At 44.3% G+C, this 26,851-nt stretch overlaps 1 protein-coding gene across 1 annotated transcript in view; it reads left to right on the forward strand.

Moving 5' to 3' along the window:
* Positions 1-16,570: 16,570 nt before the first annotated feature.
* The window catches only part of LOC141564681 (uncharacterized), a 36,471-nt gene continuing 26,190 nt past the window's right edge, over positions 16,571-26,851 (forward strand). The window contains 2 exon segments of the mRNA XM_074307438.1: positions 16,571-16,677; positions 22,695-22,929. Of these exon segments, the coding sequence (XP_074163539.1) occupies positions 22,743-22,929 (187 nt within the window). The 5' untranslated portion in view covers positions 16,571-16,677; positions 22,695-22,742.

The following is a 26,851-nucleotide window of genomic DNA, read 5'->3' on the forward strand; positions in this document are numbered from 1 at the left end:
ATGAATTTTGTGGATACATTCCTCATTTAATAGAAGGATTGATTTAAGAACAAATACCACGACATGGTTCTTAATTGATTCTCACCATGGGGATGTACTCTGTGCCTCCTTGGCATTGTTCAACTTTTCCTAAGGAAAAAGAATGTCAACAAAAAAATTAGTAAGCTTTGGTTCTCAGAAGTCCCCCATCTTCCCAGCTAAAGGAGCTGCAAGCAGTGCAAGAAGGCTCTAATAGCTCATCAGACACAGCCCAGCCATTGCCTTTCATTGTGGGCAATGTTTCTATACTAGAACCAGCCTCAACACAATTAATAAAAATGATCCATTCCCACAGGTGCCCTTTCCTGTTTCTTTCTCTCTTTTCTCCTCTCTCCTCATTATTACAAGGAATCCAAGGCAGCCACTGACACTCTCCTTTGTATCACAAGAGAAGAAAAAGATGAAACTTTTTACATAAAGCGTCTGTCTGCATAAAGAAGAATCTGCCCAATTCATTTGTTTGCTGTGGTGAGTACCATCTGTCAGCCTGCTCAAAGTGCAAAATTTCTGAGAATAATAACCAGAGTCTTGGATTTCACCAGATGCTATGGACCTGTCAGCCTTACAGTGCACTGGCTCCGCACCCTGCCTCTTCTTTCCCTGAAGAGTTTTCTCCTATTTCTGTTCTCAAGTCCACAAGACCTAAGGCAAAGGACTGACCACAATGTGGGTCTGAAGGGCCAGACATAGAGACTTGGGCAAACCTTTCTTAACCCTTTCAGTGCCTTAAAGCCTACCAGCTTTCAAGGAGTAATGAAAGATTGTCCACCCAACTAGGGGGAGAAAGGGATTTTCCATACCTACATTGCATATCTACAAGCACAATGAACAACCTTTTCAAGGTAATACTGTTGCAGGACTTGAAAATGAGCAGGAATCATTGGATTCCTTGAGATGAAAAAATTATTGATAGAGAGTATTGCAGGACTTGAAAACCAGTAGGAATCATTGGATTCCCTAGCACAAGATGAGACTCCAGCAAGAATTCAAAGCTTGCAGGGATTATTGGATTCCTGGCTTGTGAAGTCATGGACAATGGATTTACTTTGGGACTATTTCTAGGACTTATACACATGTCTAATTCCTCACATCGATTCATGTTATTTGTCCAATCACTTCTAGCCTGTGTCATATTGCTATGTGCTTAGGTAATTTATGTAATTATGTGTAAAACCTCCCATATTGATGGATTGATGTATACCTGTTTTAAGAGTGAGCCCCTTCAGAAACCCGCTAATCTGATTTGATTTCCCCTTTTCTTTGGTGTTTTCGTCTCCCTTCCTGAGAAGTCAGGGAGGGTGGGACCACCTCCTTTTTATGGTGTTTTCACTACTTTTTTGAACAGTCAGCGAAGGAGAGATCACTTTCTTCTTTGGGGTTCTCACCTCCTTGAGAAGTCAGGGAGGTCATGGGCCAGAACTTGAAACAATGTACTGATGCTTAGTAAACACCTTTAAAGGAGTTAACACATTAGTTCACACATCTGCACCTTTAGAGAGCATATATAAGGAGGAGTTCACAAGCCCACTAAGGGACAACCCCACTCTTCACTTCCAGGAGATTCACAAGTCAGAAACCCACAATCCCCCTGTCAGACGCTGAGAAGATTTATTCCAACTTCCACCTCGGTGCTGGCTGGAGACATTTGGAGAGAGCTCTCGTAACCAAGAAGAGAGATAGGCCTCTAAGAAAGCTAATACTGGGCCCAGGAAAAGAGACATGACTTTGAAGGAGAAAATAAACACCTGAACTTTAAGTCCTGGCTGCACTTGGGGTGATTATGGAAGTTTACTAAAACTAAGGCTGCTCCCAGAAGCCCCCCAAGAAACCTGCTCCCAGAGAACAATTCTATTTTAGAGAAGAGAACATTACAGTGGATGATTGTACTACTGAGAATAACAAAGTCACATATAGCTGATCACCCCAGAACAGTGGTGTTTCTTTGTATAAAGTATATTTCATTTTGATTAGAGAGAACTTTCCAGTTTTTCTTTTTCTCTTCGTTTTGTATCTGAGAGCATGCTTGGTTATTATTACACAGTGAACAATAATATTCTGTCAGAGAAATTTACTTTGAAATTTTTTTTATATAATTACTATTGCTAATTTTATTCCTCCCTATTTATTCTCTTTGTTCTCTCACTCTATCTCTCAAGCGTTTTACTACTCCCTCCTCCAATATGCCTTTCTTTAATCACACTTCCCACCTTCCCACAACCCATTCCAGTATTATTTTACTGCAGGGTAAAATGATTTCTATACCTCTACTGAATATGTATGTTATTTCCTACTTGATTCACTTCCTTTTTCTACAGAGATTTTGATGTTGACTTGAAGACTGTCTTTGACACTCTTTTTCTGTTATTTCTTATTCTGAAATATGAATTGTTGTGGGTTATAGAAATCACCCTTCCACTTTACAGACTTCTTTCTGTATCTTTATTGTTTAATTCATTTTGATTATTTCCCAACTCATGATTATCTTTCCCATTTGACGTGACATCTCTTCTCCCTGTCCATGCTCTTTCATTCTTCTGAATCTCATTTGCTCCCAGATTTCTTGATTTCTCTCCCCCTCAGATAGGATGACTGACCTCTCTAAGGAGTTACTTACAGAAAATAAAAGCCATTATGAAAAAAAAGGAAAGGATCTATAGGCAAAAAAGTATTTGAAGCGGGGCAGCTAGGTGGCACAGTGGATAGAGCACCAGCCTTGAATTCAGGAGGACCTGAGTTCAAATCTGGTCTCAGACACTTAACTCTTCCTAGCTGTGTGACCCTGGGCAAGTCACTTAACCCCAGCCTCAGGAAAAAAAAATTGAAGCAGTTCTTTTTGTGGTGGCAAAGAATTTAAAATTGAGAAACTGTTCACCATGTTGGGAATGACTGAACAAATTTAGATGTATCAATGTAAAGGAATACTATTGTGTTATGAGAAATCAGAGGCAAATGGACATCAAGAAAAAAATATCCACCAAAAAAAAATCCTGGAAAGACACGAACTGATACAAAGCAAAATGAGATGAATCAGGAGAACACTGTAGTACAATTTTGTGTGATGATCAATTAGGATTGATTGAGCTTTTCTCAGCAATACAGTGATCCCAGACACTCGTGGTTAAATACAGAATCCACACTCAGAGTAAGAACTAATGGACTCTGAATGAAGGTAAACAATATTTTAATTTTTTGTGTGTTTTTTCCCCTTTCCTTCTGTTTCTTGCTCAATGTGACTGATATGGAAAAAAGCAGTACATGACTGCACATCTACAACCTACATCAAAATGCTTCCTGCCTCAAAGTGGTGGAAAGGAGCAAATATGGGACTCAAAATTTTATTTTAAAACACTAATGTTAAAATTGTCTGTAGATGGCTAGGAGGTAAGAATCCATTCCAGGCTTTGAGTCTTACAATAACTTGGCTCACCAAAACTCCCTTATTGAAGTAACAGAGACTGCTTGTCAATATAATAAATTAATAATCTAGACACTGAAGCAAAATGCAAACACTACTCTTTGGATTAAAAGCTAAACCTTTGAATTTAGGACAGGAAAGACTATCCACAAGAAACTAAAGATATTTGGGAGAAAGATACCTGAGATAATGGTATAATAAACTTTACTCTGATGCCTATCTCAACTATTTACATCCATATACATCCATATATATTTATGTATATATTTCTCTGATCAATACTAAGGTATTTATGGGTAACGTATTTAGGGGCTGAGAGGACTTGAAATCAATGGACTCCATGTTGGACCATCCTTGTGGGTCTCTTGCCTTCTCTACTTCTCCACTAAGACCAAGGACTCTGGCTGGTCCTGAGATGCTCTAGCTAGCTAGTTCACATGGTATATTTTGGAACTCTGTGTGGGGGCTCTAGAAAGCATAGTATGTTTTGGTGCCCAATGTGGGGCAGTGGCTGTGAGGCTCTGGATGAGAGGCTCTACATTCACCAGCTCAACTCATAGGATCAGTTCAGTGGAGAAGTGCCAGTGACCCGGAATGGGGTAAGTGTAAAAATAGGCAAGTGAGAAGATTTAGTAAGGGCTAAACTAGTCACTTTGCTTTTTCAGCCAAAATGAGGCAGATAGTAAGAAATGGGCCTCCCTCTTGAGGGAAGTATGAAACAGACTGTCAGACTTCTGGATGAGACTGGATCCGACTGGCAGTCTCAACCAGTCTCCCCTCTGAGTCTGACTTTGTCCCCAGTTTAAATACCCTATTACAATTACATCATCACAGTATACTGACTATGTGTGAACTAGAGAATGACTAAATACTAAGTATATCTGTGAACTCCAGAATAATCATCTCATCAATTTCACTGAGTTAACTCCTTGTTTCAAGTATACTTGTCCAGAGTTCTGGCCCTCTACAACTTTGTGTCAAATGTTTGTGGCTGCTGCTCTTGCTTCAGTAAGAAAAACATTTCCAAAAGTTATTTTGTTACATTTCATGGATGATATCTTGGGGTGTGCAATTGAGTTGCAAATGTTAAAAGCATGTGTACAAAAGACCATAGAAACATAAAAGAACAACCAATTGTATATAACCTCAGGGAAAATTCAAAGAATATTTTCAATATTTAGGATATGAAGGATACCCTAAGGTACTTACAGTCCAAAAACTTTCTTTAAGAACAGAGAAGTTGAACACCTTAAATGACTTTCTGAAAGTGATAGGAGATATCCAATGGATGTGTCTGGTGTTAGGCTTAACTACCTATCAATTACAACCATTATATGACATTTTAAGAGGAGACACTGCTTTAGACTCACCATGCCAGCTTACAAAAGAAGCTCAAGAGACTTAATTATTATTAATTGGGACACCAGCTGTCTCCCAGAAATCCAATGCTGTGCTTGTACTCCCCAGATAGGTCTCAGCCAGATTTCTTCCCCCTTAAAAAAAAGTGGGGGGGTTGTTCACATGATTCTAGCTCCTTTCACTGAAGTAGCCAGGATCCAGTACCACCTATCCCTTTCCCACATACCTGAATCCTTCCAAAGACAGCCCCCCTTCCCCTCTGCCCAGCCCTCTTCCATTTCTAGTACAGACTGACTTTTCCCATCCCCAGCTTTCTGGGCCATTCTCCCCTTCTCAAACACTTGCTTCCTCCTAACCCTGGGCCTGCAGAATGCTGGGAACTGGGGGCTAATAAAAGCCTGGGACTATTGCTCAAACAAGGGCATGGATTTTTGCTTAGGGATAGATAAAGGAAAAAGGGGAGGACAGCTCCAGAAAGCAGGGCTTTTCAAATTGGAGAACACCAGGACAGATATCCAAATATCAGGGGTCCGCACCCAAGACTCCAGAAAGCTCCCCAAATTTCTGAGGCAAGATGCTGCAGTTCAGCTACAGCCCAGCCCCCTCTTCGTAGTTCCCTCTTCTCATCCCCACTCCCCCAGTCATTAAGCACTGGAAGACAAAGGATAATGAAGCTGTAAACAAGTATTATGGGATGGGCTTCTGTGCTTGGAAGGATGCTGGTGGGAGGGACTTTGGGTACCATACAGCCACATTTCCAGAAATCTGCATTTTGCTGGGATGGATGCTGATTTCTTCTCCTATCTTCCCTAATCCTGGATTTTATCTCCAGTTCTCTCCTTCCCATTATACAAAGAAATCCCATTCCCCCTATTTCCCTCCCATTACTGGAGCGGGACTTCCCCTTTCTTACATATAGCTCTTTTTTTTCCCCACTTTTTATCAGTCCCTCCAATATACTATCTCCTCAGTCTCTTTGAACTTCCTAAATTTTTTCTGCCCTTTCTCCTAAAAGAGACAAGCCCTTCCCTGCCCCCTGACCAGCAGAGGCCCTTCTGCTCCTGTCTCATGCGCTTTGCTTGCTCCTAATCCTCAAGGACCCTTGCCTACCTTCATTTCCTCCACCAGTAGAAACATATTGTGTTTCTCTGCAGATCAGCTATTTCCCATCCTCTACCTCCTCTGCTAGATGGGAAGTGAATAAAGTGCTGAGTCCAGAATCTGCCTCAGACATTAGTTATTTAACTCTGGGCAAGTCATCTAACCTCAGCTTATCCAATTGGAAAATTAGGATAATGGCAGCATCTCTTTTCCAGGGTTGTTGTGAGGATCAAATGAGATAATAGTTTTAAATGCTTAGCACAATACCTGGCACATAGTAACTGTTTAATAATTGTTTATTCCCTTCCTTTTTCCATATTCCCCAACCCTATCCCTCCCAGTCTGCTGACCCTCCACAAATCCTTCCTGGACAGACCTGCCACCCCCAAAACTCTCCTTCTATGAGGTGCTTCCCCTATTACCTTTCTCTCATTTCAGCCCTGGATAGTTTTTTTCAGTATGCCAAGCCAACAAGCATTTGATGCACCTACTACGTGCCAGGCCCTATGCTAAATTCTGGGGACATAAAGACAAAAGGCACAGTTCCTGCTTGGAAGGGCCCACAGTTTAATGAGGAACACTATATGCAGAACTACAGGATATAGATAGAATAAATTTAGAGATTGTCAACAGAAAGAAAGCACCAGGATTAGTGTGGTTTTGGAAAGGATTCTGGTAGAAAGTGAGATTGTAGATGAAACTCAAAGAAAGACATTGAAGTCAGAAAGGAGAGAAAGAAAGGAAGGGAATTCCAGGCAAGGGATGAAGGCAGTGAAAATACCTGGAGTGGAGAGATGGAGTGTCTTGTATTAAGAACAAGGAGACTAGCATTGAAGTACATGACGGGAGATTAAAAGTCTATATAGAAGGGAAGATGTAGTGTTCTGGTTTAGTTTTCTGGAGCTCTTTGGGGCAGCCTTTGTTTCAGCTGAGTAAGCACCACGAGAATAGCCAGGTGTTAAAGTCCAAATTCTTTATTATCTCCTTACCTGGGGCCTGGGTTAGCTTTCTAGAGGCCCTTCAGACTGGCCTTGGTCTCAGTGGAGGAAATGCAGGAGGACAGGCCAGCCACCACGGTCGTGTGAGATGGAGTGAATGTCTCTGTCTGAGTTCATCCCAGCTTATATATTCTATTCTAATTACATTATCGTAGGAGTGAATCTTATGGAACTATATTAAGTACTAAGTACATGTACTGAACTAGAGAACTATTCATCACCATGCTAAACTAGATAACCATTGTATTTCTCAATTCCACTGAGTTAGCGCCTTGTAAGAATCCTTGTTTCATAGTTCTGACCCATTACAGGAAGAGGTCAGGTTTTGAAGGGCCATAAAACCCAATTGGGTTTTATATTTGATTTCAGAGGTTATAGGGATATATATATATATATATATATATATATACATATATATATATATATATATATATATATATATATATATATATATGTAGGATGGGAAGGAATATCTGCAGAGCTTCTTTGGGTATGAGAGAACTGTATAAATTTTGTATGGCATTTAAAGGCAGCTGGGTGGTCTAATAGATAGAGCACTAAGCCTAGAGTCAAGAAGCCCTGAGTTCAAATCTGACCTGACACACTTACTATGTAACTCTGGATATCTCACATATGCCTCAGTTTCCTCATCTGTAAAATGAGCTGGAGAAGGAAAAGCCTAAGCATTTCAATATCTCTGCCAAGAAAACGCCAAATGGGGTCAGAAAGTCAGCCATGATTGAAAATGGCATTTAAAGCCATTCACAAGCAAGTTCCAACATATTTTTTCAGGCTTACTAGATACTGTTTCTGCTTTCTGCCCTCTTCATCCTCAACACACTGATCTTGCCATTCTTCATGCACAACCTCCCCCTCACAACCCCATGCCTTTCCACAGGCTGAATCCACACTTCTGGGACATACTCTATCACCACCTCCATCCCTTGGAAGCCCCAGTTGCCTTCAATTCAGTTCTCAAGTATTCCCAGAGGGAAAAGAGAAGGTCCTGATTCTGCCAGTTGCTGGTACTTTTCTCCCTCTTAAAAAATTTTTGGAAAAAGAAAACAACTCCTTGAAAGAAAGAAAAAAAAAAAAACTCTTTGAATTTGCTTTATCTTTTGTAATTGCATATGTTGTTTCTTCTAATAGACTATAAATTCCTTTCTGAAGGCAAGAATAAATTCACTGTTTTCTTTGTCTTCTCAGTCCCCTGTATCTGGATGCAGAGACGGAACTGGGAACAGGAGGCTGGACTGCAGCTGGGCTGCAGCATCTTGCCTCAGAAATTTGTCAGGATCAAAAAGACTCCTTTCTGGAGGCCCTGTCCAGTCTCCTGGTGCTGAGCCCTGCTTTCTGCACTTCTGTCTCAGGTATCCTCCTACAATCTGAAAAGCCCTGCTTTCCAGAGCTATTTTTCCCTTTGACACCTGATGAAGCTTAGGGACCCCCTTCTAAGACTCATTTCTTTCAAATGCATGAAATAAATTATATCATGTCTACAGGATGTCTTAGAGATAGGGTAATGATTTTTTGACATATCCTTTTATGCTATAAAAATTGAACAGTTAAACAGAAAAAAAAATGAGGTCCTGATTGGTGAATGTGTTGGGCAGAGAGAAACTGAAGAATAGATCCCTGAGGCAGGCAGGGAGAAGACACGGGTAGAGATCTGTTTAGCTCCATGGTCTCACCCACTGGGGAGGCATCCAGTCTGAAATTCAAATTATGTCAAACTGCTAAGATCCACCCTCTCTAGTGGTCTTGGGCACCCTCACTCTGCCATGCCCTGTCAGAAATCTCAGTTATATCTCTGAGTTAAATTTATTAAATTAATTTAATAATTAATTTTATTAATGAATTAATGAACAATTAATTAAATTTAGGATCCTAATTTTCCCTATAAAATTTGTTTATGGCCCATGCCATACTCCTTGCCCTCCTTTGGATCACTTCTCTCTGCTTATGGATAAGATTTTGGATTTTAGGTGTATTTGCATCCCCAATATTGCAATATTAGACCAACATATCTAAAGTGTGCTTTTCTCGGTGTCTCTCATGGTATCTTTCCCCTTCCCATTTCCCCATGCCATGCGGTCTCTCCTCACCCCACTTCTGCTCCTTCTAGCTAGCTACTTCATTTAGGGTTCTAAGTCCTTTTCAGGATTTAGCCTGCTAGTGAAGAACATGTCCTAACCTCATGGGGTGTTTCCTTTCTCCTGGTGAATGAGTTACTTGATTTAAGATCGCTGCAGCTTGTGGTTATATCCAGCCTCTCTGATGTATGCTAGGCTCCTCCAAAAAAAAAAAAAAAAAAAAAAAAAAAAAAAAAAAAAAAAACCTCTCCCCATGTCTTAGAGTCAGCTTCAGTTTCTCTTGATGTGGAGACCTCCTGTATCCCCAACTTCCAGAGTCCTAAAATCCAAGTATTCTAGATCTATGATCCTGCTTGGACAGTCTCATGAGCTCTGTGCTGACATTTGATGAAAAGTTATCCAATTTAAGTTAAAGGTTCTGCTAAAAACCAGAAGGGTAATATCTTTAAAATTCCAATTTTATTATAACTGAATTTGCCCTAGAACTTTACCATTTCTGCTGCTTTAATAATGACTTTCTAAAATTGTCATTATTAATTCATCCCTAAAATTCATAGTGACCATTCAGTGTTGGTGGGATTTTAGTGACTAAATGAAAAATGGTAAGTTTCAAAGTCGTAAGTTTCTGGGAAATAGATTTTATGACTTGAGAAGTTCTTGCCACATGGCCAGAAAGCTAGCTCTCTCGGTTATATAAGATGTGTTTTAGTTGTAAAATGTAAATTTTATCCACAGATGAGCTATGTTTCCTTTCAGCTTGAAGCAGCCATGGTTCCAGCAGAAGATAGAGACCTCCAGCCCTTGTCCCCAGAATTTCTTCTCCACAAAAGGTAGAAAAAGAGGGAAACGGTGGGTCTACTCAAAACTCCTATCCTAATTTATTTGTCTTTTACAGCCTTCTAAGCTATTAGCCTGCTAGCTAAGCCCCAAATATTATATAAAGCTAATTTATTAGACTTCCTTTAGAGTTCCAGTATAATCTTGGGGACCTGGAAAATTGATCTGCTGGTCTTCTCCTTTGTCTAAAAGTAAGGCGATCCCTCACAATTTTAAGTCTAATTCTTTTTTTTTCTTTTTTTTTAATTTAATTTTTATTTTATTTTATAAGTATAACTTTTTTTGACAGTACATATGCATGGGTAATTTTTTACAACATTATCCCTTGCACTTACTTCTGTTCAGATTTTTTCCCTTCCTCCCCCAACCCCCTCCCCCAGATGGCAGGCAATCTTATACATGTTAAATATATTACAGTATATTCTAGATACAATATATGTGTGTAGAACCGAATTTCTTGTTGCACAGGAAGAATTGGATTCAGAAGGTAAAAATAACGGTTTATATTCATTTCCCAGTGTTCCTTTTCTGGATGTAGCTGGTTCTGTCCATCATTAATCAATTGGAAATGGATTAGCTCCTCTCTATGTTGAAGAAATCCACTTCCATCAGCATACATCCTCGTACAGTATCATTGTTGAAGTGTATAATGATCTTCTGGTTCTGCTCATTTCACTCAGCATCAGTTGATGTAAGTCTCTCCAAGCCTCTCTGTATTCCTCCTGCTGGTCATTTCTTACAGAACAATAATATTTCATAACATTCACATACCATAATTTACCTAACCATTCTCCAATTGATGGGCATCCATTCAACTTCCAGTTTCTAGCCACTATGAAAAGGGCTGCCACAAACATTTTGGCACATACAGGTCCCTTTCTCTTCTTTAGTATTTCCTTGGGGTATAAGCCCAGTAGTAGTATGGCTGGGTCAAAGGGTATGCACATTTTGATAACTTTTTGGGCATAATTCCAGATTGCTCTCCAGAATGGTTGGATTCTTTCACAACTCCACCAACAATGCATCAGTGTCCGAGTTTTCCCACAGCCCCTCCAACATTCATCATTATTTGTTCCTGTCATTTTAGCCAATCTGACAGGTGTGTAGTGGTATCTCAGAGTTGTCTTAATTTGCATTTCTCTGATCAATAGTGATTTGGAACACTCTTTCATATGAGTGGAAATAGTTTTAATTTCATCATGTGAAAATTGTCTGTTCATATCCTTTGACCATTTATCAATTGGAGAATGGCTTGATTTCTTATAAATTAAAGTCAATTCTCTGTATATTTTGGAGGTGAGGCCTTTATCAGAACCTTTAACTGTAAAAATGTTTTCCCAATTTGTTACTTCCCTTCTAATCTTGTTTGCATTAGTTTTGCTTGTGCAGAAACTTTTTAATTTGGTGTAATCAAAATGTTCTATTTTGTGATCAATAATGGTCTCTAGTTCTCCCTTGGACACAAACTCCTTCCTCCTCCACAAGTCTGAGCGGTAGACTATCCCATGTTCCTCCAATTTATTTATGATTTCGTTCTTTATGCCTAACTCTTGGACCCATTTTGATCTAATCTTAGTATGTGGTGTTAAATGTGGGTCCATGCCTAGTTTCTGCCATACTAATTTCCAGTTTTCCCAACAGTTTTTGTCAAATAATGAATTCTTATCCCAAGATTTGGGATCTTTGGGTTTATCAAACACTAGATTGCTATTTTTATTCACTATCTTGCCCTGTGAACCTAACCTATGCCACTGATCAACTAGTCTATTTCTTAGCCAATACCAAATGGTTTTGGTGACTGTTGCTTTATAATATAGTTCTAGATCAGGTACAGCTAGACCACCTTCACTTAATTTTTTTTTCATTACTTCCCTTGAAATTCTCGACCTTTTGTTGTTCCATATGAATTCTGTTGTTATTTTTTCTAGGTTATTTAAATAGTTTCTTGGAAGTCTGATTGGTATAGCACTAAATAAATAGATTAGTTTGGGGCGTATTGTCATCTTAATTATATTCGCTCTGCCTATCCAAGAGCACTGAATGTTTTTCCAATTATTTAAATCTGACTTTATTTTTGTGGCAAGTGTTTTGTAATCTTGCTCATATAATTCCTGACTCTCCTTTGGTAGATATATTCCCAAATATTTTATACTATCGACCATTATTTTAAATGGAATTTCTCTTTGTATCTCTTGCTGTTGGATTGTGTTGTTAATGTATAAAAATGCTGAGGATTTATGTGGATTTATTTTGTATCCTGCCACTTTGCTAAAATTCTGAATTATTTCTAATAGCTTTTTAGCAGAGTCTTTGGGGTTCTCTAAGTATACCATCATGTCATCTGCAAAGAGTGATAGTTTGATTTCCTCATTTCCTACTCTAATTCCTTGAATCTCTTTCTTGGCTCTTATTGCCGAGGCTAGCGTTTCTAGTACTATATTGAATAGTAATGGTGATAGTGGGCAACCTTGTTTCACTCCTGATCTTATAGGGAAAGGTTCTAGTTTATCACCATTACATATGATGTTTACTGAAGGTTTTAAATATATGCTCCTTATTATTTTAAGGAATAGTCCATTTATTCCTATACTCTCAAGCGTTTTTTGTAGGAATGGATGTTGGATTTTATCAAATGCTTTTTCTGCATCTATTGAGATGATCATATGGTTTTTATTAATTTGATTATTAATATGGTCAATTATACTAATAGTTTTCCTAATATTAAACCAGCCCTGCATTCTTGGTATAAATCCTACTTGATCATAGTGTATTATCCTGGCGATGATTTTCTGAAGTCTTTTTGCTAATATCTTATTTAAGATTTTAGCATCAATATTCATTAAGGAAAGTGGTCTATGTTTTCTTTCTCAGTTTTCGATCTACCTGGTTTAGGTATCAGTACCATGTCTGTGTCATAGAAGGAATTTGGTAGGACTCCTTCAATCCCTATTTTTTCAAATAGTTTACATAGCATTGGAGTTAGTTGTTCTTTAAATGTTGGTAGAATTCACATGTAAAAGTCTAATTCTTCTAAAGTAGCAGGGCCCCTGGGAAAACCTGTCCCTTTTCTATGAGCTGATCCCATGGTATAAACTGGGATGCTACTGATTGTACTTATGTGGGGAATGCTTTGAATAAATCTTTTTTGTTTGTTTTACATAGATCCTACTTTTTCTGGGAAGCTCAGATGATGGGAGTCAGCTATGAGAATGGAATAGAGACCTTCTATCCCTCAGGACTCACCCCTGGGATGCCTTCTCAAAAACTGGAAAAAATTTAGAGACCAAAATTTAAGAAGAAAATGGGGAGGGGCCTAACCCTCTCTCAGTATCCCATCCTAATCAAGTTATTTGGCACTGTCTTGTTTCCTCCCTAACAAAAGGGAAATTAATTTGCTTTTAGTACATACTAATTGATAAATAATGGTTCTTTTGAAATTGTAGAATTGAGATTTGACTTGTATCTAAAAACTTTTGGAGAATGTTTAAAATTAGCTAAAACTGTTCATTGCTGCTTATGGAAAGGTGGGGGTGAGGTAAAAAAAAAATCCTTTCTGTTTTGGCTTTGCATTTAGAGTTATTCCCTTCCCCTCTTCACAGAAAGTGAGGGAAGGTGAGTAGCATAAAACCATCTCTTTAGATATCAAGATAACTTGTGAATTTTCTGTGATGAATTTCTTATTATTACAATTGTATGAGATAATTAACCAGTGTGTTCTAAAACTGAACTTGTTTATTCTGGATTTTATTATTTCTTTGAAATTTGTGTACAAATATTGAAGTATTATTACTAAAATTTTAAATCTGAGTATTAAAACAAAGTTCTTTGTAATTTGTTCAAAAGAATTGCATGTTTGTATGTCCTAAAAACTTATATTAATTATTGTGTATAGGAGTGTGAAAAACTTCATCTAGATTTTATTTTCAGATCAGTTATCCTCCCACCCCTCACACTGTTTGGGGAAGTGGAAGAAAATCTCACAAAACCATTGTTCCTGGCAAGGTCATGGGCCCTAGAAAATGACCTTGGTAAGGAATATGAAATTCTCATATAGGAAAGAAAATACAGGTGACAATTTCATTATCATTTCAAAAAATTCTTAAGGGTTTTTGGTTGCAATGTGTAATTTAGGATTGAAAACTGCAATGTAGTTTTATTTTAGATCAGTTAGCAAAATTATGTATGTTCACTCTTCTCTCAGTGCTTATGGCTGCTCCTTATCCCAGTCTGGGCCCTCTTCTCACTTTTTTGATTCTTGGGGAAGGTAGAAAAAATCCCACTCATGCTCAGCACTTCTCCCCTTGCTGATTAGATGAAATTTCTTTAATTTCAAACATTTCCTCAATCCATTATGCGGAACTTAGTACTAGCCTTCCACCCAACTACCCATCTAGGGAAAAGGATCTGGCATATCTTAAAACCTATTTCAGCCTATGTTCACAAGGTGTTAACAGAAATTATTTGTTTTTCAAGTCTAGTGGTTTAAGTTTTAAGAGGTGTTTTAAAAGAAAATCATTTCTGTAATCCTAATTATAGAGGGATGGAACTCTGAAAAGGTATATTTAAATCTAAAGACAACAGAGTACTTAAGGCTAATTACCTATCAATGTATACTACTAGCTTGTGCGATATTATTATATGCTTGTGTAATGCGTCCCATGCTGATAGATTTCTGTGTACCTGTTTCAAGTAAGACCCTTCAGCCCAGAAGCCCGCTAACAGAATCTGGTTTGACTCCCCACTCCCCTTTGGGGGAGAAGTCAGGGAGGGCGTGACCGCGGGGGTTCTAAAACAAAAGAAAGCGGGGGAGGTAGAGGCTGGAACTCTGAAAAGGTGTCTTTGGATCTAAGAACAGCAGAGTACTGTACTGGATGCGAGAGGATAGTTCTTTCTGATGTGGTCACGTGACGGCTTTCCTCACCCTCGGTGCTTGCTCCTGTGTAGTGAGGAGATAATCAAGAGAGAAGGTCAGGCTCTGTCTACCAGAAGAGACTTCAGTCTCCAGGCTCCGGAGTCCAGATTCATCTTTAATGAAGCCTGGGGCAGCTTGCCTGCCTCCTTCAAATCTACCTTTTCAGAGTTCTGGCCCTCTACACTAATAATCTACTTCCATCACATGCTGTATCAAGGTTCTACAACTTAGTCATGCAAGGAACTTCTAAGACAAGTCTGTTGGATTCCTGTTTACCTGCAAATTCTCTGAAAATGGTTATTTCAAAACTCATTCAGCAAATTATTTAACACGTATTTAGTGTGTCATTGTTTAACCAATATAGTCTATGGTTTTCTTAAAATACCTAAAACAGGATTTTCAAAACTTGTCATTTTCCTGCCAGTCCCTGTAGCCCCATCTTATCTCATCCCCAATGTAGTTTTGAGATCGTTTTAGGCACAATGATTTGTGAGCTTTTTTTTCTTTTTAGATCTGAGGCTACTTGAGAAAAAACATTTTTTCCATTGTAGCTAACAGTATTTCTCAAGTCTGAATCCAGGTATAGATCCATCAGAAAACCAGCCAATCTGGAGAAATGCCCCTTCAGAAAGGGGAGGTTTGTTCCTTTGGGTAAAAAGGAGCTGGAGGATGGATTTTTGAGTTTTATTTGAGATCAGACCCTTCTTACAAAATTAGCAACGATGTTCCTTTCTATAGGAATGATCCCCGCCCATTCCTGCCTCTGGTTTTCATCTCAAATAGCTAAAGAATTGCCATGCTCTTGCTTCATTCATCTTGCAGCAAAAATGTTTTCAGAACAAGTAGTCGGCTCAAGAGCCCTGAGCAACGACGCAAGTGTAAAACCTTCCCGTTTCTATCTGAAAATGCGTAGTTGAGCGGGTGGGCTAGCTCCGGCTCTCCCCACCCTCTTTAAGCCGGGTTTTCTGCTCCTTCTATCCCGAGTGAAAGCCCTGCTCTTTCAAGTTCTCTCAGCTCTTCCCTTGCTTCCCTGGGAGTCAGTGAGGAATAGGGGGATTTCGGGTCAAAATTTCGTATCCGCATTTTAATCGAAGAGAAATGACAAGCGGCCGGCGCCCCGCGCACGTCCCGGTAGACCCTGGTTTGTCCGCCCCCCCTCCCACTTCTGGTTTAAGCTCCCGGAGGTCAGAGCCGTTTTTCTGAGCACTTGCCCCCCAGGTTACGTAGGAATTAAATGAGACTTTCGCAAAGCGCCGTCTGGGCCGGGTGGGGGCTTCCATCAGACTGAGTTTAGGTGGCAGCCACCGCCGCTTTGGCCAGACTCTCCGCGGTCTCCCCCAGGCCCAGGCTGCGGGGGCTCTCCCCGGCGCCCCTTCCCGAGCTGGAGCTTCCCCGACGCGCCATCCTCATCCCATCTCTTCTGCTTGTCTCTTGTAGGAGCGCGGGAATCCAGCGCCAAGCCGGCCAAACAGTAGGTGACTAATAAGGGCGCTCGGCTCTAGTGGCCCTGCAAGACCAGGGATGTGTCCCCTGGCAGGCACTTTAGTCCTCGTGCTGCGGGATCCACGCAGCTCAGAGTCACGGTCCCGAGTGGCCACTTCCCGCTCTGAGGGGGGGGACGCGTCTGTGTGTGCGTCTGTGTGTGTCTGGGCGTTTGGAGGGGGAGGGCTGGAGAAACTGACTCACCGCCTACCTCCACCAATCCTTTGTCGCCCTTTTCCTTAGCCTCGCCTCCTCAGAGATAAGGCTCCGCCCCATTTCTGTCGCCCAGTCCCGGCGTCCGGCCAAGTGCATTCCGGGCCTTGTAGTTCTATGACTTGTGCGCAGACGCAGTTGCCAGGCGGGGATGTGGGGAGTGGGGGCAGGGCAGCCAGTCGCCTTCAGGCTTCGGTTTTTGGGTGGCTCCCGGGGTTCCTTCGGAAGGTGAGTCTGCGCCGGGGGAGAGCGTGAGGCACGCCGTGGCTTTCGTGTGTCTGCGGGTGTCGCTGGCTCGGTGTGTGCCCTGCGGCGCCTCGTGTTGTGTTTGTGTCTCCGATGGATGGTGTCCTGTGGGCTTTTTGTCTCCGGTGCGGTGGGGTCCGTTGTGCGTGCGTCCCCGAGCCTGTGGGCCCCTGTGCGGAGCGCGCTCTGGGTCCCGGCCGTGACTGCGTGTCCGTGGGTGCCGTGTCCCTGCGTGGCGCCCTCCTCGTGGAGCCGGGTGTCCCCGGCTGTGCCTGTCTCGCGGGTGTGGTGGGTCCCCGGGGCCCCTCCGTGCTTTCTGTCTCCGGTGTCGGGGCGGTCCCTGCGGGCTCCGGACCCCGCGCTGTTCGGGCGCTGGGCCTCGCGCCCCTCTGTGGGAGAGTGTCAGGGGGGGCCCGGGTGTGCGGTGTAGCGCGTGGGGAGGAGGGGGCGGGGCGGGGCGGGGCGGTCCCTGCGGGCTCCGGACCCTGCGCTGTTCGGGCGCTGGGCCTCGCGCCCCTCTGTGGGAGAGTGTCAGGGGGGCCCGGGTGTGCGGTGTAGCGCGTGGGGAGGAGGGGGCGGGGCGGGGCGGGGCGGTCCCTGCGGGCTCCGGACCCTGCGCTGTTCGGGCGCTGGGCCTCGCGCCCCTCTGTGGGAGAGTGTCAGGGGGGCCCGGGTGTGCGGTGTAGCGCGTGGGGAGGAGGGGGCGGGGCGGGGCGGGGCGGTCCCTGCGGGCTCCGGACCCTGCGCTGTTCGGGCGCTGGGCCTCGCGCCCCTCCGTGGGAGAGTGTCAGGGGGGCCCGGGTGTGCGGTGTAGCGCGTGGGGAGGAGGGGGCGGGGCGGGGCGGGCGCGCCCCTCCCTCCAGTCTCCACTTCTCTGTTTCCCTCACACCCTCCTGCTTGCGGGCCACGCCTCTGATCGATCTAGTTGCTGCTGCTCCATCCTCGGGCCGCTCCTCCCCTAAGCCGGGACTGAGCGCTCCCTAGTCCCCTCCCTTGGCTGTCCCCCCTCCCCGTACTGATGAGATCTGGTCACTGAAGGTAGCGCGGCCCTGGCCCGCGCTCTCAAGGGTGCACCCAGCAACTCCAGCTTAGCTCCCAACCTGGGGCTGAGCCCTGCTCTCTCCTCACCCCCCGCAAAGCCATGAATCTGGTCCCTGTCAGGGCCGCAGGCCGGCTCCCAGGGGCCCCTGCTCCCGTCCCGGGACTGAGTGCCCCCTTCTTCCCCTCCCGAGTTGGGCCCTCCCACCTCTCCAGGGAGTCCTCCCTCCCCCCGCCCAAGGCCCGAGGTGGCCGGAATTCAACTAACCTGAGGGGGAGGAGAGCGTGGGGAGCGGGAGGCTGCTTAATTCTTCCTTGGCACCTCCTGTTCTGTGGGGGGCGCTCTTCCTTCTGGACTGGCTTGCCCTTTCCTTCTTCCTCTATCCTGGGGGAGAGGGCCCCACCCCCAGCCTCCCTCCTCCATTATCTGCCCGCCCCCCAGTTGCCCCATCACTTTCATACGCACCCTCTGCCGGCACCCCTGGGATCAACACTGGCTCCTGTAGGGGGTCCCACAGAGTTCCCCTCTTCAGCTGCTGCCTTTGATCTGGAGGCCGAGCCAGCCTCCTCGCTTCCCCTTTGTCGTTCTCTACCTCCCCCCTCCCCCCTCCGCACGGGCCAGCTGGGCGGTGCAGTGGAGGTGGCCTCCTGCAGTTCCAGCTCTGAGACCCTGGACTAACCCCCAGCGACTGCCTCGGTTTCCTCGTCCGTAAAATGAGCAGGAGAAGGAAATGGCTCCAGGATCTCTGCCAAGGAAAGCCTAGATGGGGTCACAAAGAGTCCGACCTAACTGAGCTAATACAAGATGCAGAAAAAGGTCACGGCATTAAAATGTGTGTGTATATGATATGTACGCACACACACGTAGTGTTCGGGCCTTCCGAGGGGCCTTGGTCTCAGCAGGATGGACAAATCAGGGATGGTCCAGAATGGGGTCTAGAGTCTTTATTCTGGCCCTGTCTGGTCTCAGTGGGAGGCAGGAGAGCCACCAGGAGGCGGGTCAAAGACAGAATGTCTCTCTTCCCGTCCTTCTCAGCCCTTATACACCTTATTGTAGTTACATCATCACAGCTCGCGGAGTATGTGGGAACCAGAGAGCCATGACGCCACCACACTGAGCACTGAGTAAACATAGGGACTAGAGAGCCATGACATCACCTCGCTGAGTACTGAGTCTATATGGGGACTAGAGAACCATGACGTCACCACGCTGAGCACTGAGTCTATATGGGAACTAGAGAGCCATGACGTCACCACGCTGAGTACCTATGGGGACTAGAGAGCCATGACGTCACCACGCTGAGCACTGAGTCTATATGGGGACTAGAGAGCCATGACGTCATCACTCTGAGTACTGAGTCTATATGGGAACTAGAGAACCATGACGTCACCACGCTGAGCACTGAGTATATATGGGAACTAGAGAACCATGACATCACCTCGCTGAGCACTGAGTCTATATGGGAACTAGAGAGCCATGACGTCACCACGCTGAGTACCTATGGGGACTAGAGAGCCATGACGTCACCACGCTGAGCACTGAGTCTATATGGGGACTAGAGAGCCATGATGTCATCACTCTGAGTACCGAGTCTATATGGGGACTAGAGAGCCATGACGTCACCACGCTGAGCACTGAGTATATATGGGAACTAGAGAACCATGACATCACCTCGCTGAGTACTGAGTATATATGGGGACTAGAGAGCCATGACGTCACCACGCTGAGCACTGAGTCTATATGGGGACTAGAGAACCATGACGTCACCACGCTGAGCACTGAGTCTATATGGGGACTAGAGAACCATGACGTCACCACGCTGAGTACTGAGTCTATATGGGAACTAGAGAACCATGACATCACCACGCTGAGTACTGAGTCTATATGGGAACTAGAGAACCATGACATCACCTCGCTGAGTACTGAGTATATATGGGGACTAGAGAGCCATGACGTCACCACGCTGAGCACTGAGTCTATATGGGGACTAGAGAACCATGACGTCACCACGCTGAGCACTGAGTCTATATGGGGACTAGAGAACCATGACATCACCATGCTGAGTACTGAGTCTATATGGGAACTAGAGAACCATGACGTCACCACGCTGAGCACTGAGTCTATATGGGGACTAGAGAACCATGACGTCACCACGCTGAGTACTGAGTATACATGGGAACTAGAGAACCCTCATCTCATCAATTAACATTGAGTTAACACCTTGTTTCAAGTATACTTCTCCAGAGTTCCGGCCCTTTACACACATATATAATATATAATATGTACATACATGCATATATATATATATATATATATATATATATATATATATATATATATATACTGATGTATAAATACATATATACATATACATGTGAAGTACCTATATGTAGATAAACTATTAGTGTATTCATGTGTACATTTATACATGTATGCATATGCACATATACATATAATACACTTATATGCAAATATGCATACATGTAGACATAACATGTAAATATATGCATATATAATACAGTTATGCATACATATATACATATACACAAATATACATTTGTGCACATGCATGTATGTGTACAAGCATATGCATTTATACATATATGCACATATATAATACATTTATAGGCATACATATATGTATGTACACACAAATATACATGTGTACTGATGCATGTGTATATATAAAATATACACATGTACACATGCACACACCTATAATACATTTATGCACATGTGTGTATACACCTATACATGTGTGCTTATACATACATGATCCCTATATGCATGTGTATAGGCATGTCTATTCTGTATGCATATATTTTCATATATACATATGTATGCAGGTGTCTATGTGCACGTATACATGCATGTGTGCATATATGGGATGACTGTACGCTGCGTGGTGCAGGTATGCATGTTCACCTGTACATCTACGTATGGCATGCGTATTGCAAGTGCATCATGGAAAATACTCTCACACATGCATACACACATATACACATGTGTGAGAAGATTTTCCATGATAGACGGTGAACTCCTTAAGCAGCTTTTTCTTTTAAATAAATAAATAAATCATTGTATTTTTCATCCCCAGCCTTCAGCATGGGGCCCTCCCGTGTTTTTGACCCTCCCAGAGAAGAGAGGCGGTTTAGCCCTATCCCTCGGCTCCCCAAGCTGGGGTCCCCTCAGTGTTCAGATCTCCATTATTTCCCCTCTTCCCACCCCCCCAGCTTTGGCTTCTGTGAGGATTCAGACCTGGCCTGTGAATGTCAGGAAAAAGCCACGTGAGGCAGAGGGAGAAACGAACAGCCCCATATTTAGATTTGTCTCTGATTCTCTCTGTTTCTGGCTGTATCAGATCCTATTCTATTTAGATCCTATTTAGACTGCCTGAGCACTGGTGGAATCAAAAACCCATTAAAGGAGAAGATGGCATTTTGATTAATTGTTTATTCCTCCCAGTCTCCACTGCCTTAGTTTTTGTTTTTGTTTTTGTTTTTAAAGGGATGGATGAAAAGGGAACTGCTTTGATACTCTCATGCCCCCCATAGTGGTGCTGTTGTCGACATGGGGGCTGTGATAAATTGCCCCCCCATACACAATTAATTACCAGATTAAAGGGGCACTTTGTAACCTGCAAATTCAGAATGCAACTCAGTCTAAAAGGAAGCAAGCCCTGCCATTCCATCAAGAGGAGGGTAACCAAGCAGGGTCTCTTGGTGGGATCTGGACATCCAGATAGTGCAAAGCTCCTAGAACCCAGGTTCTAGGTCTTTCTGGCTATTGTCATTGAAAATCTCTGTGAGCTCCAGTTGCCTCCTCGGTAAGAATGAGGAGTAACAGTGGGGTGAGCATCCACATGTGTTCTTTAGATGGGGGGCTTGGGAGGTTAGGCATGGAGAACTCTGAGGTGCTGTGAGGTCCCCAGGAATGGGGAGTGAGGGCACTGGGGATTTGTGGGCAGAGCTGGGATTTGTGGGTGCTGCTCTCAGAGAAGAGCACGCCTTGGGGAGCCCAGGAAGGGGAATGATCTGGAGCTGAGAAGTTCGGGGAGGTTAGGAGCGTGTGAGGAAGGAGCTAGGACTCGGGGGCCCATGAGGGGCCTGCCCCCGGCCCAGAAGCGAGGCCTTGGGCCCAAGTCTTTGTCTTCTGATTCTGAACTCGTCCACCTGAGGGTTTCCTCCCGTCTCCTCCTCCGGAGTCTTCTTTCAGCTTCATCCTTTATTTTCTTTTGCTCTCCTCCATTCGCCTCTTTCCTTCTCCCTTTCCTGCTGCTTTTCTCTAGCTCTATTTGCCTGCTTCAGGCCCTTACTAATCCGCTCAGTCATATTGACATGTGTTTTGTGTACCTTACTAGAGTTACACTTCTGCTTGGGGAGCCTATGGGAAGCAGATCTTGGTCCTTCCCTGATTAATTTCTTGAGGGCAACTCCCCCAGGGGATGTGGCATAAATTATTAGAGTAGCAAACCTACTAATGACAGCATCTAGCAATTATAGTGCCTTTAAGGTCTGTAAAGTACTTTTCATATATTATTTCCTCTGATCCACACAAAGTCCCTGGGAGGAAAACGCTATTGTTGTGGTCCTCATTTTACAGATAAGGAAACTGAGGCAAAGAGAGAGATTAGGTGATTTGCCGGGGTCACACCACTAGTAAGCATCGGAGGGTGGTTTTTAGCTCTTGGACCCCCCAGGCCCAGGGATCTGTCCACCACACCACCTCGCTGCCTCTACAGCTCAGTGAATGGGGATCATCTCATATTCTGTTGTAGGACCTTTGGGCGTCTCCAGAGAGCCCTGGCTCTCCTCAGACTGAGGTGCCTAAGCCCATCCTGTTCATTCTGGCAGGTTTCAGCTCCGTCCCCAGAGACCCCCTGAGCCTCAGCCTGGTCTATCCAAGCTTCCTGGCATGGGCCCAGAGCCAAGAGCCAAACTAAAATCCCCTCCCTCTCTAGCCCCCAGGACGGCAAAGGTACGGAGGAGCCCCTCCCGAGCAGAAATGAATGCTCGAACAAGACACGGCTGACCAGGGACCTTTCAGAGGAACTGGAGGACGGCGGCCAGAGATTGATTCAGAAGCATCTGACTGTCCGGCCTGGTGGGACCAGACTTGGAGAGGTCAGAAGACACGGACAAGAGCAGGGAAGGCTGTGACCATGGAAGCCTGGCCCCCCGTGCTGGAAGAGAGAGGTGAGACTCCCATAAGGGAGGGGGCCGGCTCTGCCACTTTCCTGTGGGATTTGGGGGAAGCACTTACCCTCGGGAACTCAGGTGCCCTTGTCCATCATGTGAGAGCATCGGACTCAACGGTCCTGTCTGGTGGTAAGTGTATGGTCCACTGGGGATCCCAGGCGATGTGTGAGGGGACGGAGGGAGAGTAAGCAGGGATATAGGGGAGGAAGGCTTGGCCCTCCAACTGACCCTGTACCCTTCCTTCTCCTCTCTCTCCATCCTGCCCACCACCACTCAGTGCACAGAACTAGGGTGCCCCAGCTTCTCTGGCTCAGTCTCCTGGCTGCTACCTCAGGAGGCCAAGGTCACACACTGCCCCTCCTCCCTAGAGGTCAAGTCCAAGAAGTCCAACCCCCAGTTGGCCACAAGAGTGGACAGCTCCCTTCTTTTTTTTTTTTTCCTAATTGTAATTTTTATTTTATTTGTTTCACCTACCTATGAACAGTTAATATTTTTCCAATTTGAGGCTGGGGTTAAGTGACTTGCCCAGGGTCACACAGCTAGGACGTGTTAAGTGTCTGAGACCAGGTTTGAACTCGGGTCCTCCTGAATTCAGGGCTGGTGCTCTCTCCACTGCGCCCCCTAGCTGCTCCCATGGACAGCTCCCTTCTGCTCCTCTGAGCCAACCTGGCACCTTTTCCAAAGGAACTTTTTACTTGGAAGATCCAAGGAAAGAAAAGTTATTAAAACATCTCGTATCATCCAGCCCCAAGGCTTGTTTTCCAAACCAAGTTTACCTAGATTTTGACCCCAGCAGATTTAGGTGACCCCAGCTTGTGGAGACCACCAGCCCTGCTTTTTTAGTCTCTCGATGCTGCTCACTTGGAGGCCCTTCTCTGATCCCCTTTTGTCTCTTCCAGCACCAGGACTGGATTGAAAGTTCAGCTCTACAGGACAATAGTTTAACTGGTTAGTGGAAAGGAATAACTCTTTTATCCATAGTTCCTCTAGATCAGGGGTTCTCAAACTACAGCCCTCCGGCCAGATGCAGACTCTGTGGCCAGCCGGGTTATGGCAAATGGGCTGAGGGGCCGAGACAGAGTGGGAGCTTTTGTTTTACTATAGTCCGGCCCTCCCACAGTCCAAGGGACAGTGAACTGGCCCCTCTTTCAAAAGTTGAGGACCGCTGCTCTAGATCATAACTGACAATAAGCTCTACTAGCTAGACTAGTTACTCTAATTAGACTAGTTACTAGCACCACTAGTTAGATTTTCAACATATTCTACTGATTTTCACAATTTACAGGCTTTTGTAAATGATCACAAACTAGTAAATGGATTGAAATTTAAAAAAAACTTTTAAAAATTCAAAGAAGAGAATCAATCAATTAAAATTTCTGAAAAAATGAGTGAGAATCTTGTATTTTGATTCTTTACTGTATTAACTCTTCGTCTGTGTAAGCTTATTCTTCTGATACGACCATAATTGTAATTGTGGGAGAGTGTGCCTTAGTCTCTGTAGGGAAGGTTTCCTATCGAGAATTCTTGCTCGTCCATTTTAGTAAAGAAAAATAAACCGTCTATGCTCAAAATTGAGTATGCTGGCTGATTATTAATGGGAGGACAATCATGGGGATTCAGAAATAACATAGTAGACACTAGTCCTTCAGTTTACCCTTAGAATCCTGAGTCAAAACCACTCTTTGGGAAGTCTAACTAGGGAATTATATAGAATTCTGGGGCGAAAGAAGCATAGAATGGAAGCTACATATTTATAGATTAGCTCTCTCTCTCTCTCTCTCTCTCTCTCTCTCTCTCTCTCTCTATATATATATATATATATATATATATATATATATATATATATATATATATATATATATATGTACATACAATTTATATAGACAGATATGCATTCATATAAACTATGGAACTATTAAAAGTAGTGGCCAGGGGCAGCTAGGTAGCGCAGTGGAGAGAGCACCAGCCTTGAATTCAGGAGGACCCGAGTTCAAATCTGGTCTCAGACACTTAACACTTCCTGGCTGTGTGACCCTGGGCAAGTCACTGAACCCCAGCCTCAAAAAAAAAAAAAAAAAAAAAAGAAGTAGTGGCTTGAGGACAATCAAAGAGACTTTTTTCCTGTCTTTAAAAGAAAGGAGATGGAGAGAAAGCTCCGTGGCCAAGTTTTTTTAAAACTTATTAGAAAATTTTGAAGAGAGATTTTTATTAAATAATTGCAGAGAAACGGAATGACCTAAGACTGAGTTTTCACAAGTGAAAAAATAGTCAACTGGTGATATATTGAGGGCTTGAGGCAATGAACTATGATAGGAGTCATAATCAATATATATATATATATATATAAATCTGTCAATATATAATTTTGTCAGAATCTAGATATAAACATTAGATTGTTTCAGGAAAAATCACAATTGACAAAAGGAGACAGGATGGGGCTATCAAATGACCTCCCTTTCCTCCTGAGAGTATGCATCTGCCTTGGGCATATTGGGGTGATTTTTCACCCCTTGGGTCTAGACCTGCCCTCGCCCAGTGCAAATCTGCCATCTACAATCTATGAGGATCGCCCAGGGCACTGAGAAATTAAGCGACCAAGTGAGCAGCAGCATCCAGTCAGCGGATGCTAAGTTTGGACCCTGGGTTTCTTGGGTTCTGCAGCTGCTCTAGCACTGCCCTCTGGACACTCCTGAGAGTAACCAGGCCTTGGAGTTCCTTCAGGAGAGCTCAGGAGTGGAGGAGCCGAGCTCGGCGGGGTCGGAGAGCCCGGGGAGGCCGAGGCCCAGGTTACCTGGCCAGGAGGTGTCTGAGGTAGGATTTGGGGACAGGTTCTCCTGAATCCTCTCCAGGACTCTCTTCTTACTGCCGTCAGCCTTAGATTAGGGGAGAGGAACGTGTCCAGTCCTCACTGAGGGCTGGGATCAGTGAGAGAGAACATTGGGCATCAAGAGCAGGAACCCTAACTGTGATAGCTGATTTTTAAAGTTTGCAAACCACTGGCTATATCGAGTTTAGCGTTTAGTCTTCCCAGCAGCCCTAGAGGTTGGTGCTATGATTTCCCCATTTACATATTGGTTGGTGTCTTTCATTCTTGAAGAGGACCCAAATGGCATCACCCTGTTAGAGTCCAGTTCCAGGGTCTGACAGTGGCCGATCACATCCACGCGAGCGTGGGCTGCTCTCCTGCAGGTCGGACACAAACGGTCCCTAGGGACGTTTGGGAGCGTTTCTACCTGTGCATCTCACGGTTCTTCTGCTCACAGAGCACAGCCCTTCTCCAATAAGGGCACGCCACGCCGGGCAGTTCTGTTTCAGGGTCATACGTTCCATGTCATATAGTCCATCCTTCAGAGACCTTGAGAGTGTCCTCGTATCACTTTCTCTGACCTCCTTGTGAGCCCTTGCCCTGCGTGAGTTCTCCATAAAAGTCTTTCTGGCCACATGTGGCCAGCCCAGTGGACTTGTGCTCTCTGAAGCAGAGGTTGGATGCTGGGAAGTTCGGTTCCGGACGGTCCCTCAGGGTCTGACGTCTGATCCTGTCAGAGGTCAGGCTCTTCCTAAGACATTCACATGGCAGGATTTCGCTTCCTGGCAGGGCTGGTAGCTGTCCAGGTTTCCCAGGCACACAACAGGGAGGTCAGGCCATGGGCTCTGCAGACCTTCAGTTTAGAGTTCAGTCTAATCCCTCTCCTCTCCTACACTTCCCTTTGGAGTCTCCAAACCCTAGGCCAGCTCTGGCAGTGTGTACGTCAACCTCACATCCATGAGAGCAGAGTTCCGAGGGAAGGGGGTCACCCACAGTATCCATGGCTCCTCACCAGCCTTCACTGCCGGTCCCACCGACGGATGGCGGGCGCTGGACGGGGGAGGCCCGTGTGTGCTTGGGGTCCGTTGTCAGGTCGACGTTAGCCCAACCAGC

This window comes from Sminthopsis crassicaudata, chromosome 3, assembly GCF_048593235.1.
Source record: "Sminthopsis crassicaudata isolate SCR6 chromosome 3, ASM4859323v1, whole genome shotgun sequence".
Taxonomy (NCBI): Eukaryota; Metazoa; Chordata; class Mammalia; order Dasyuromorphia; family Dasyuridae; genus Sminthopsis; species Sminthopsis crassicaudata.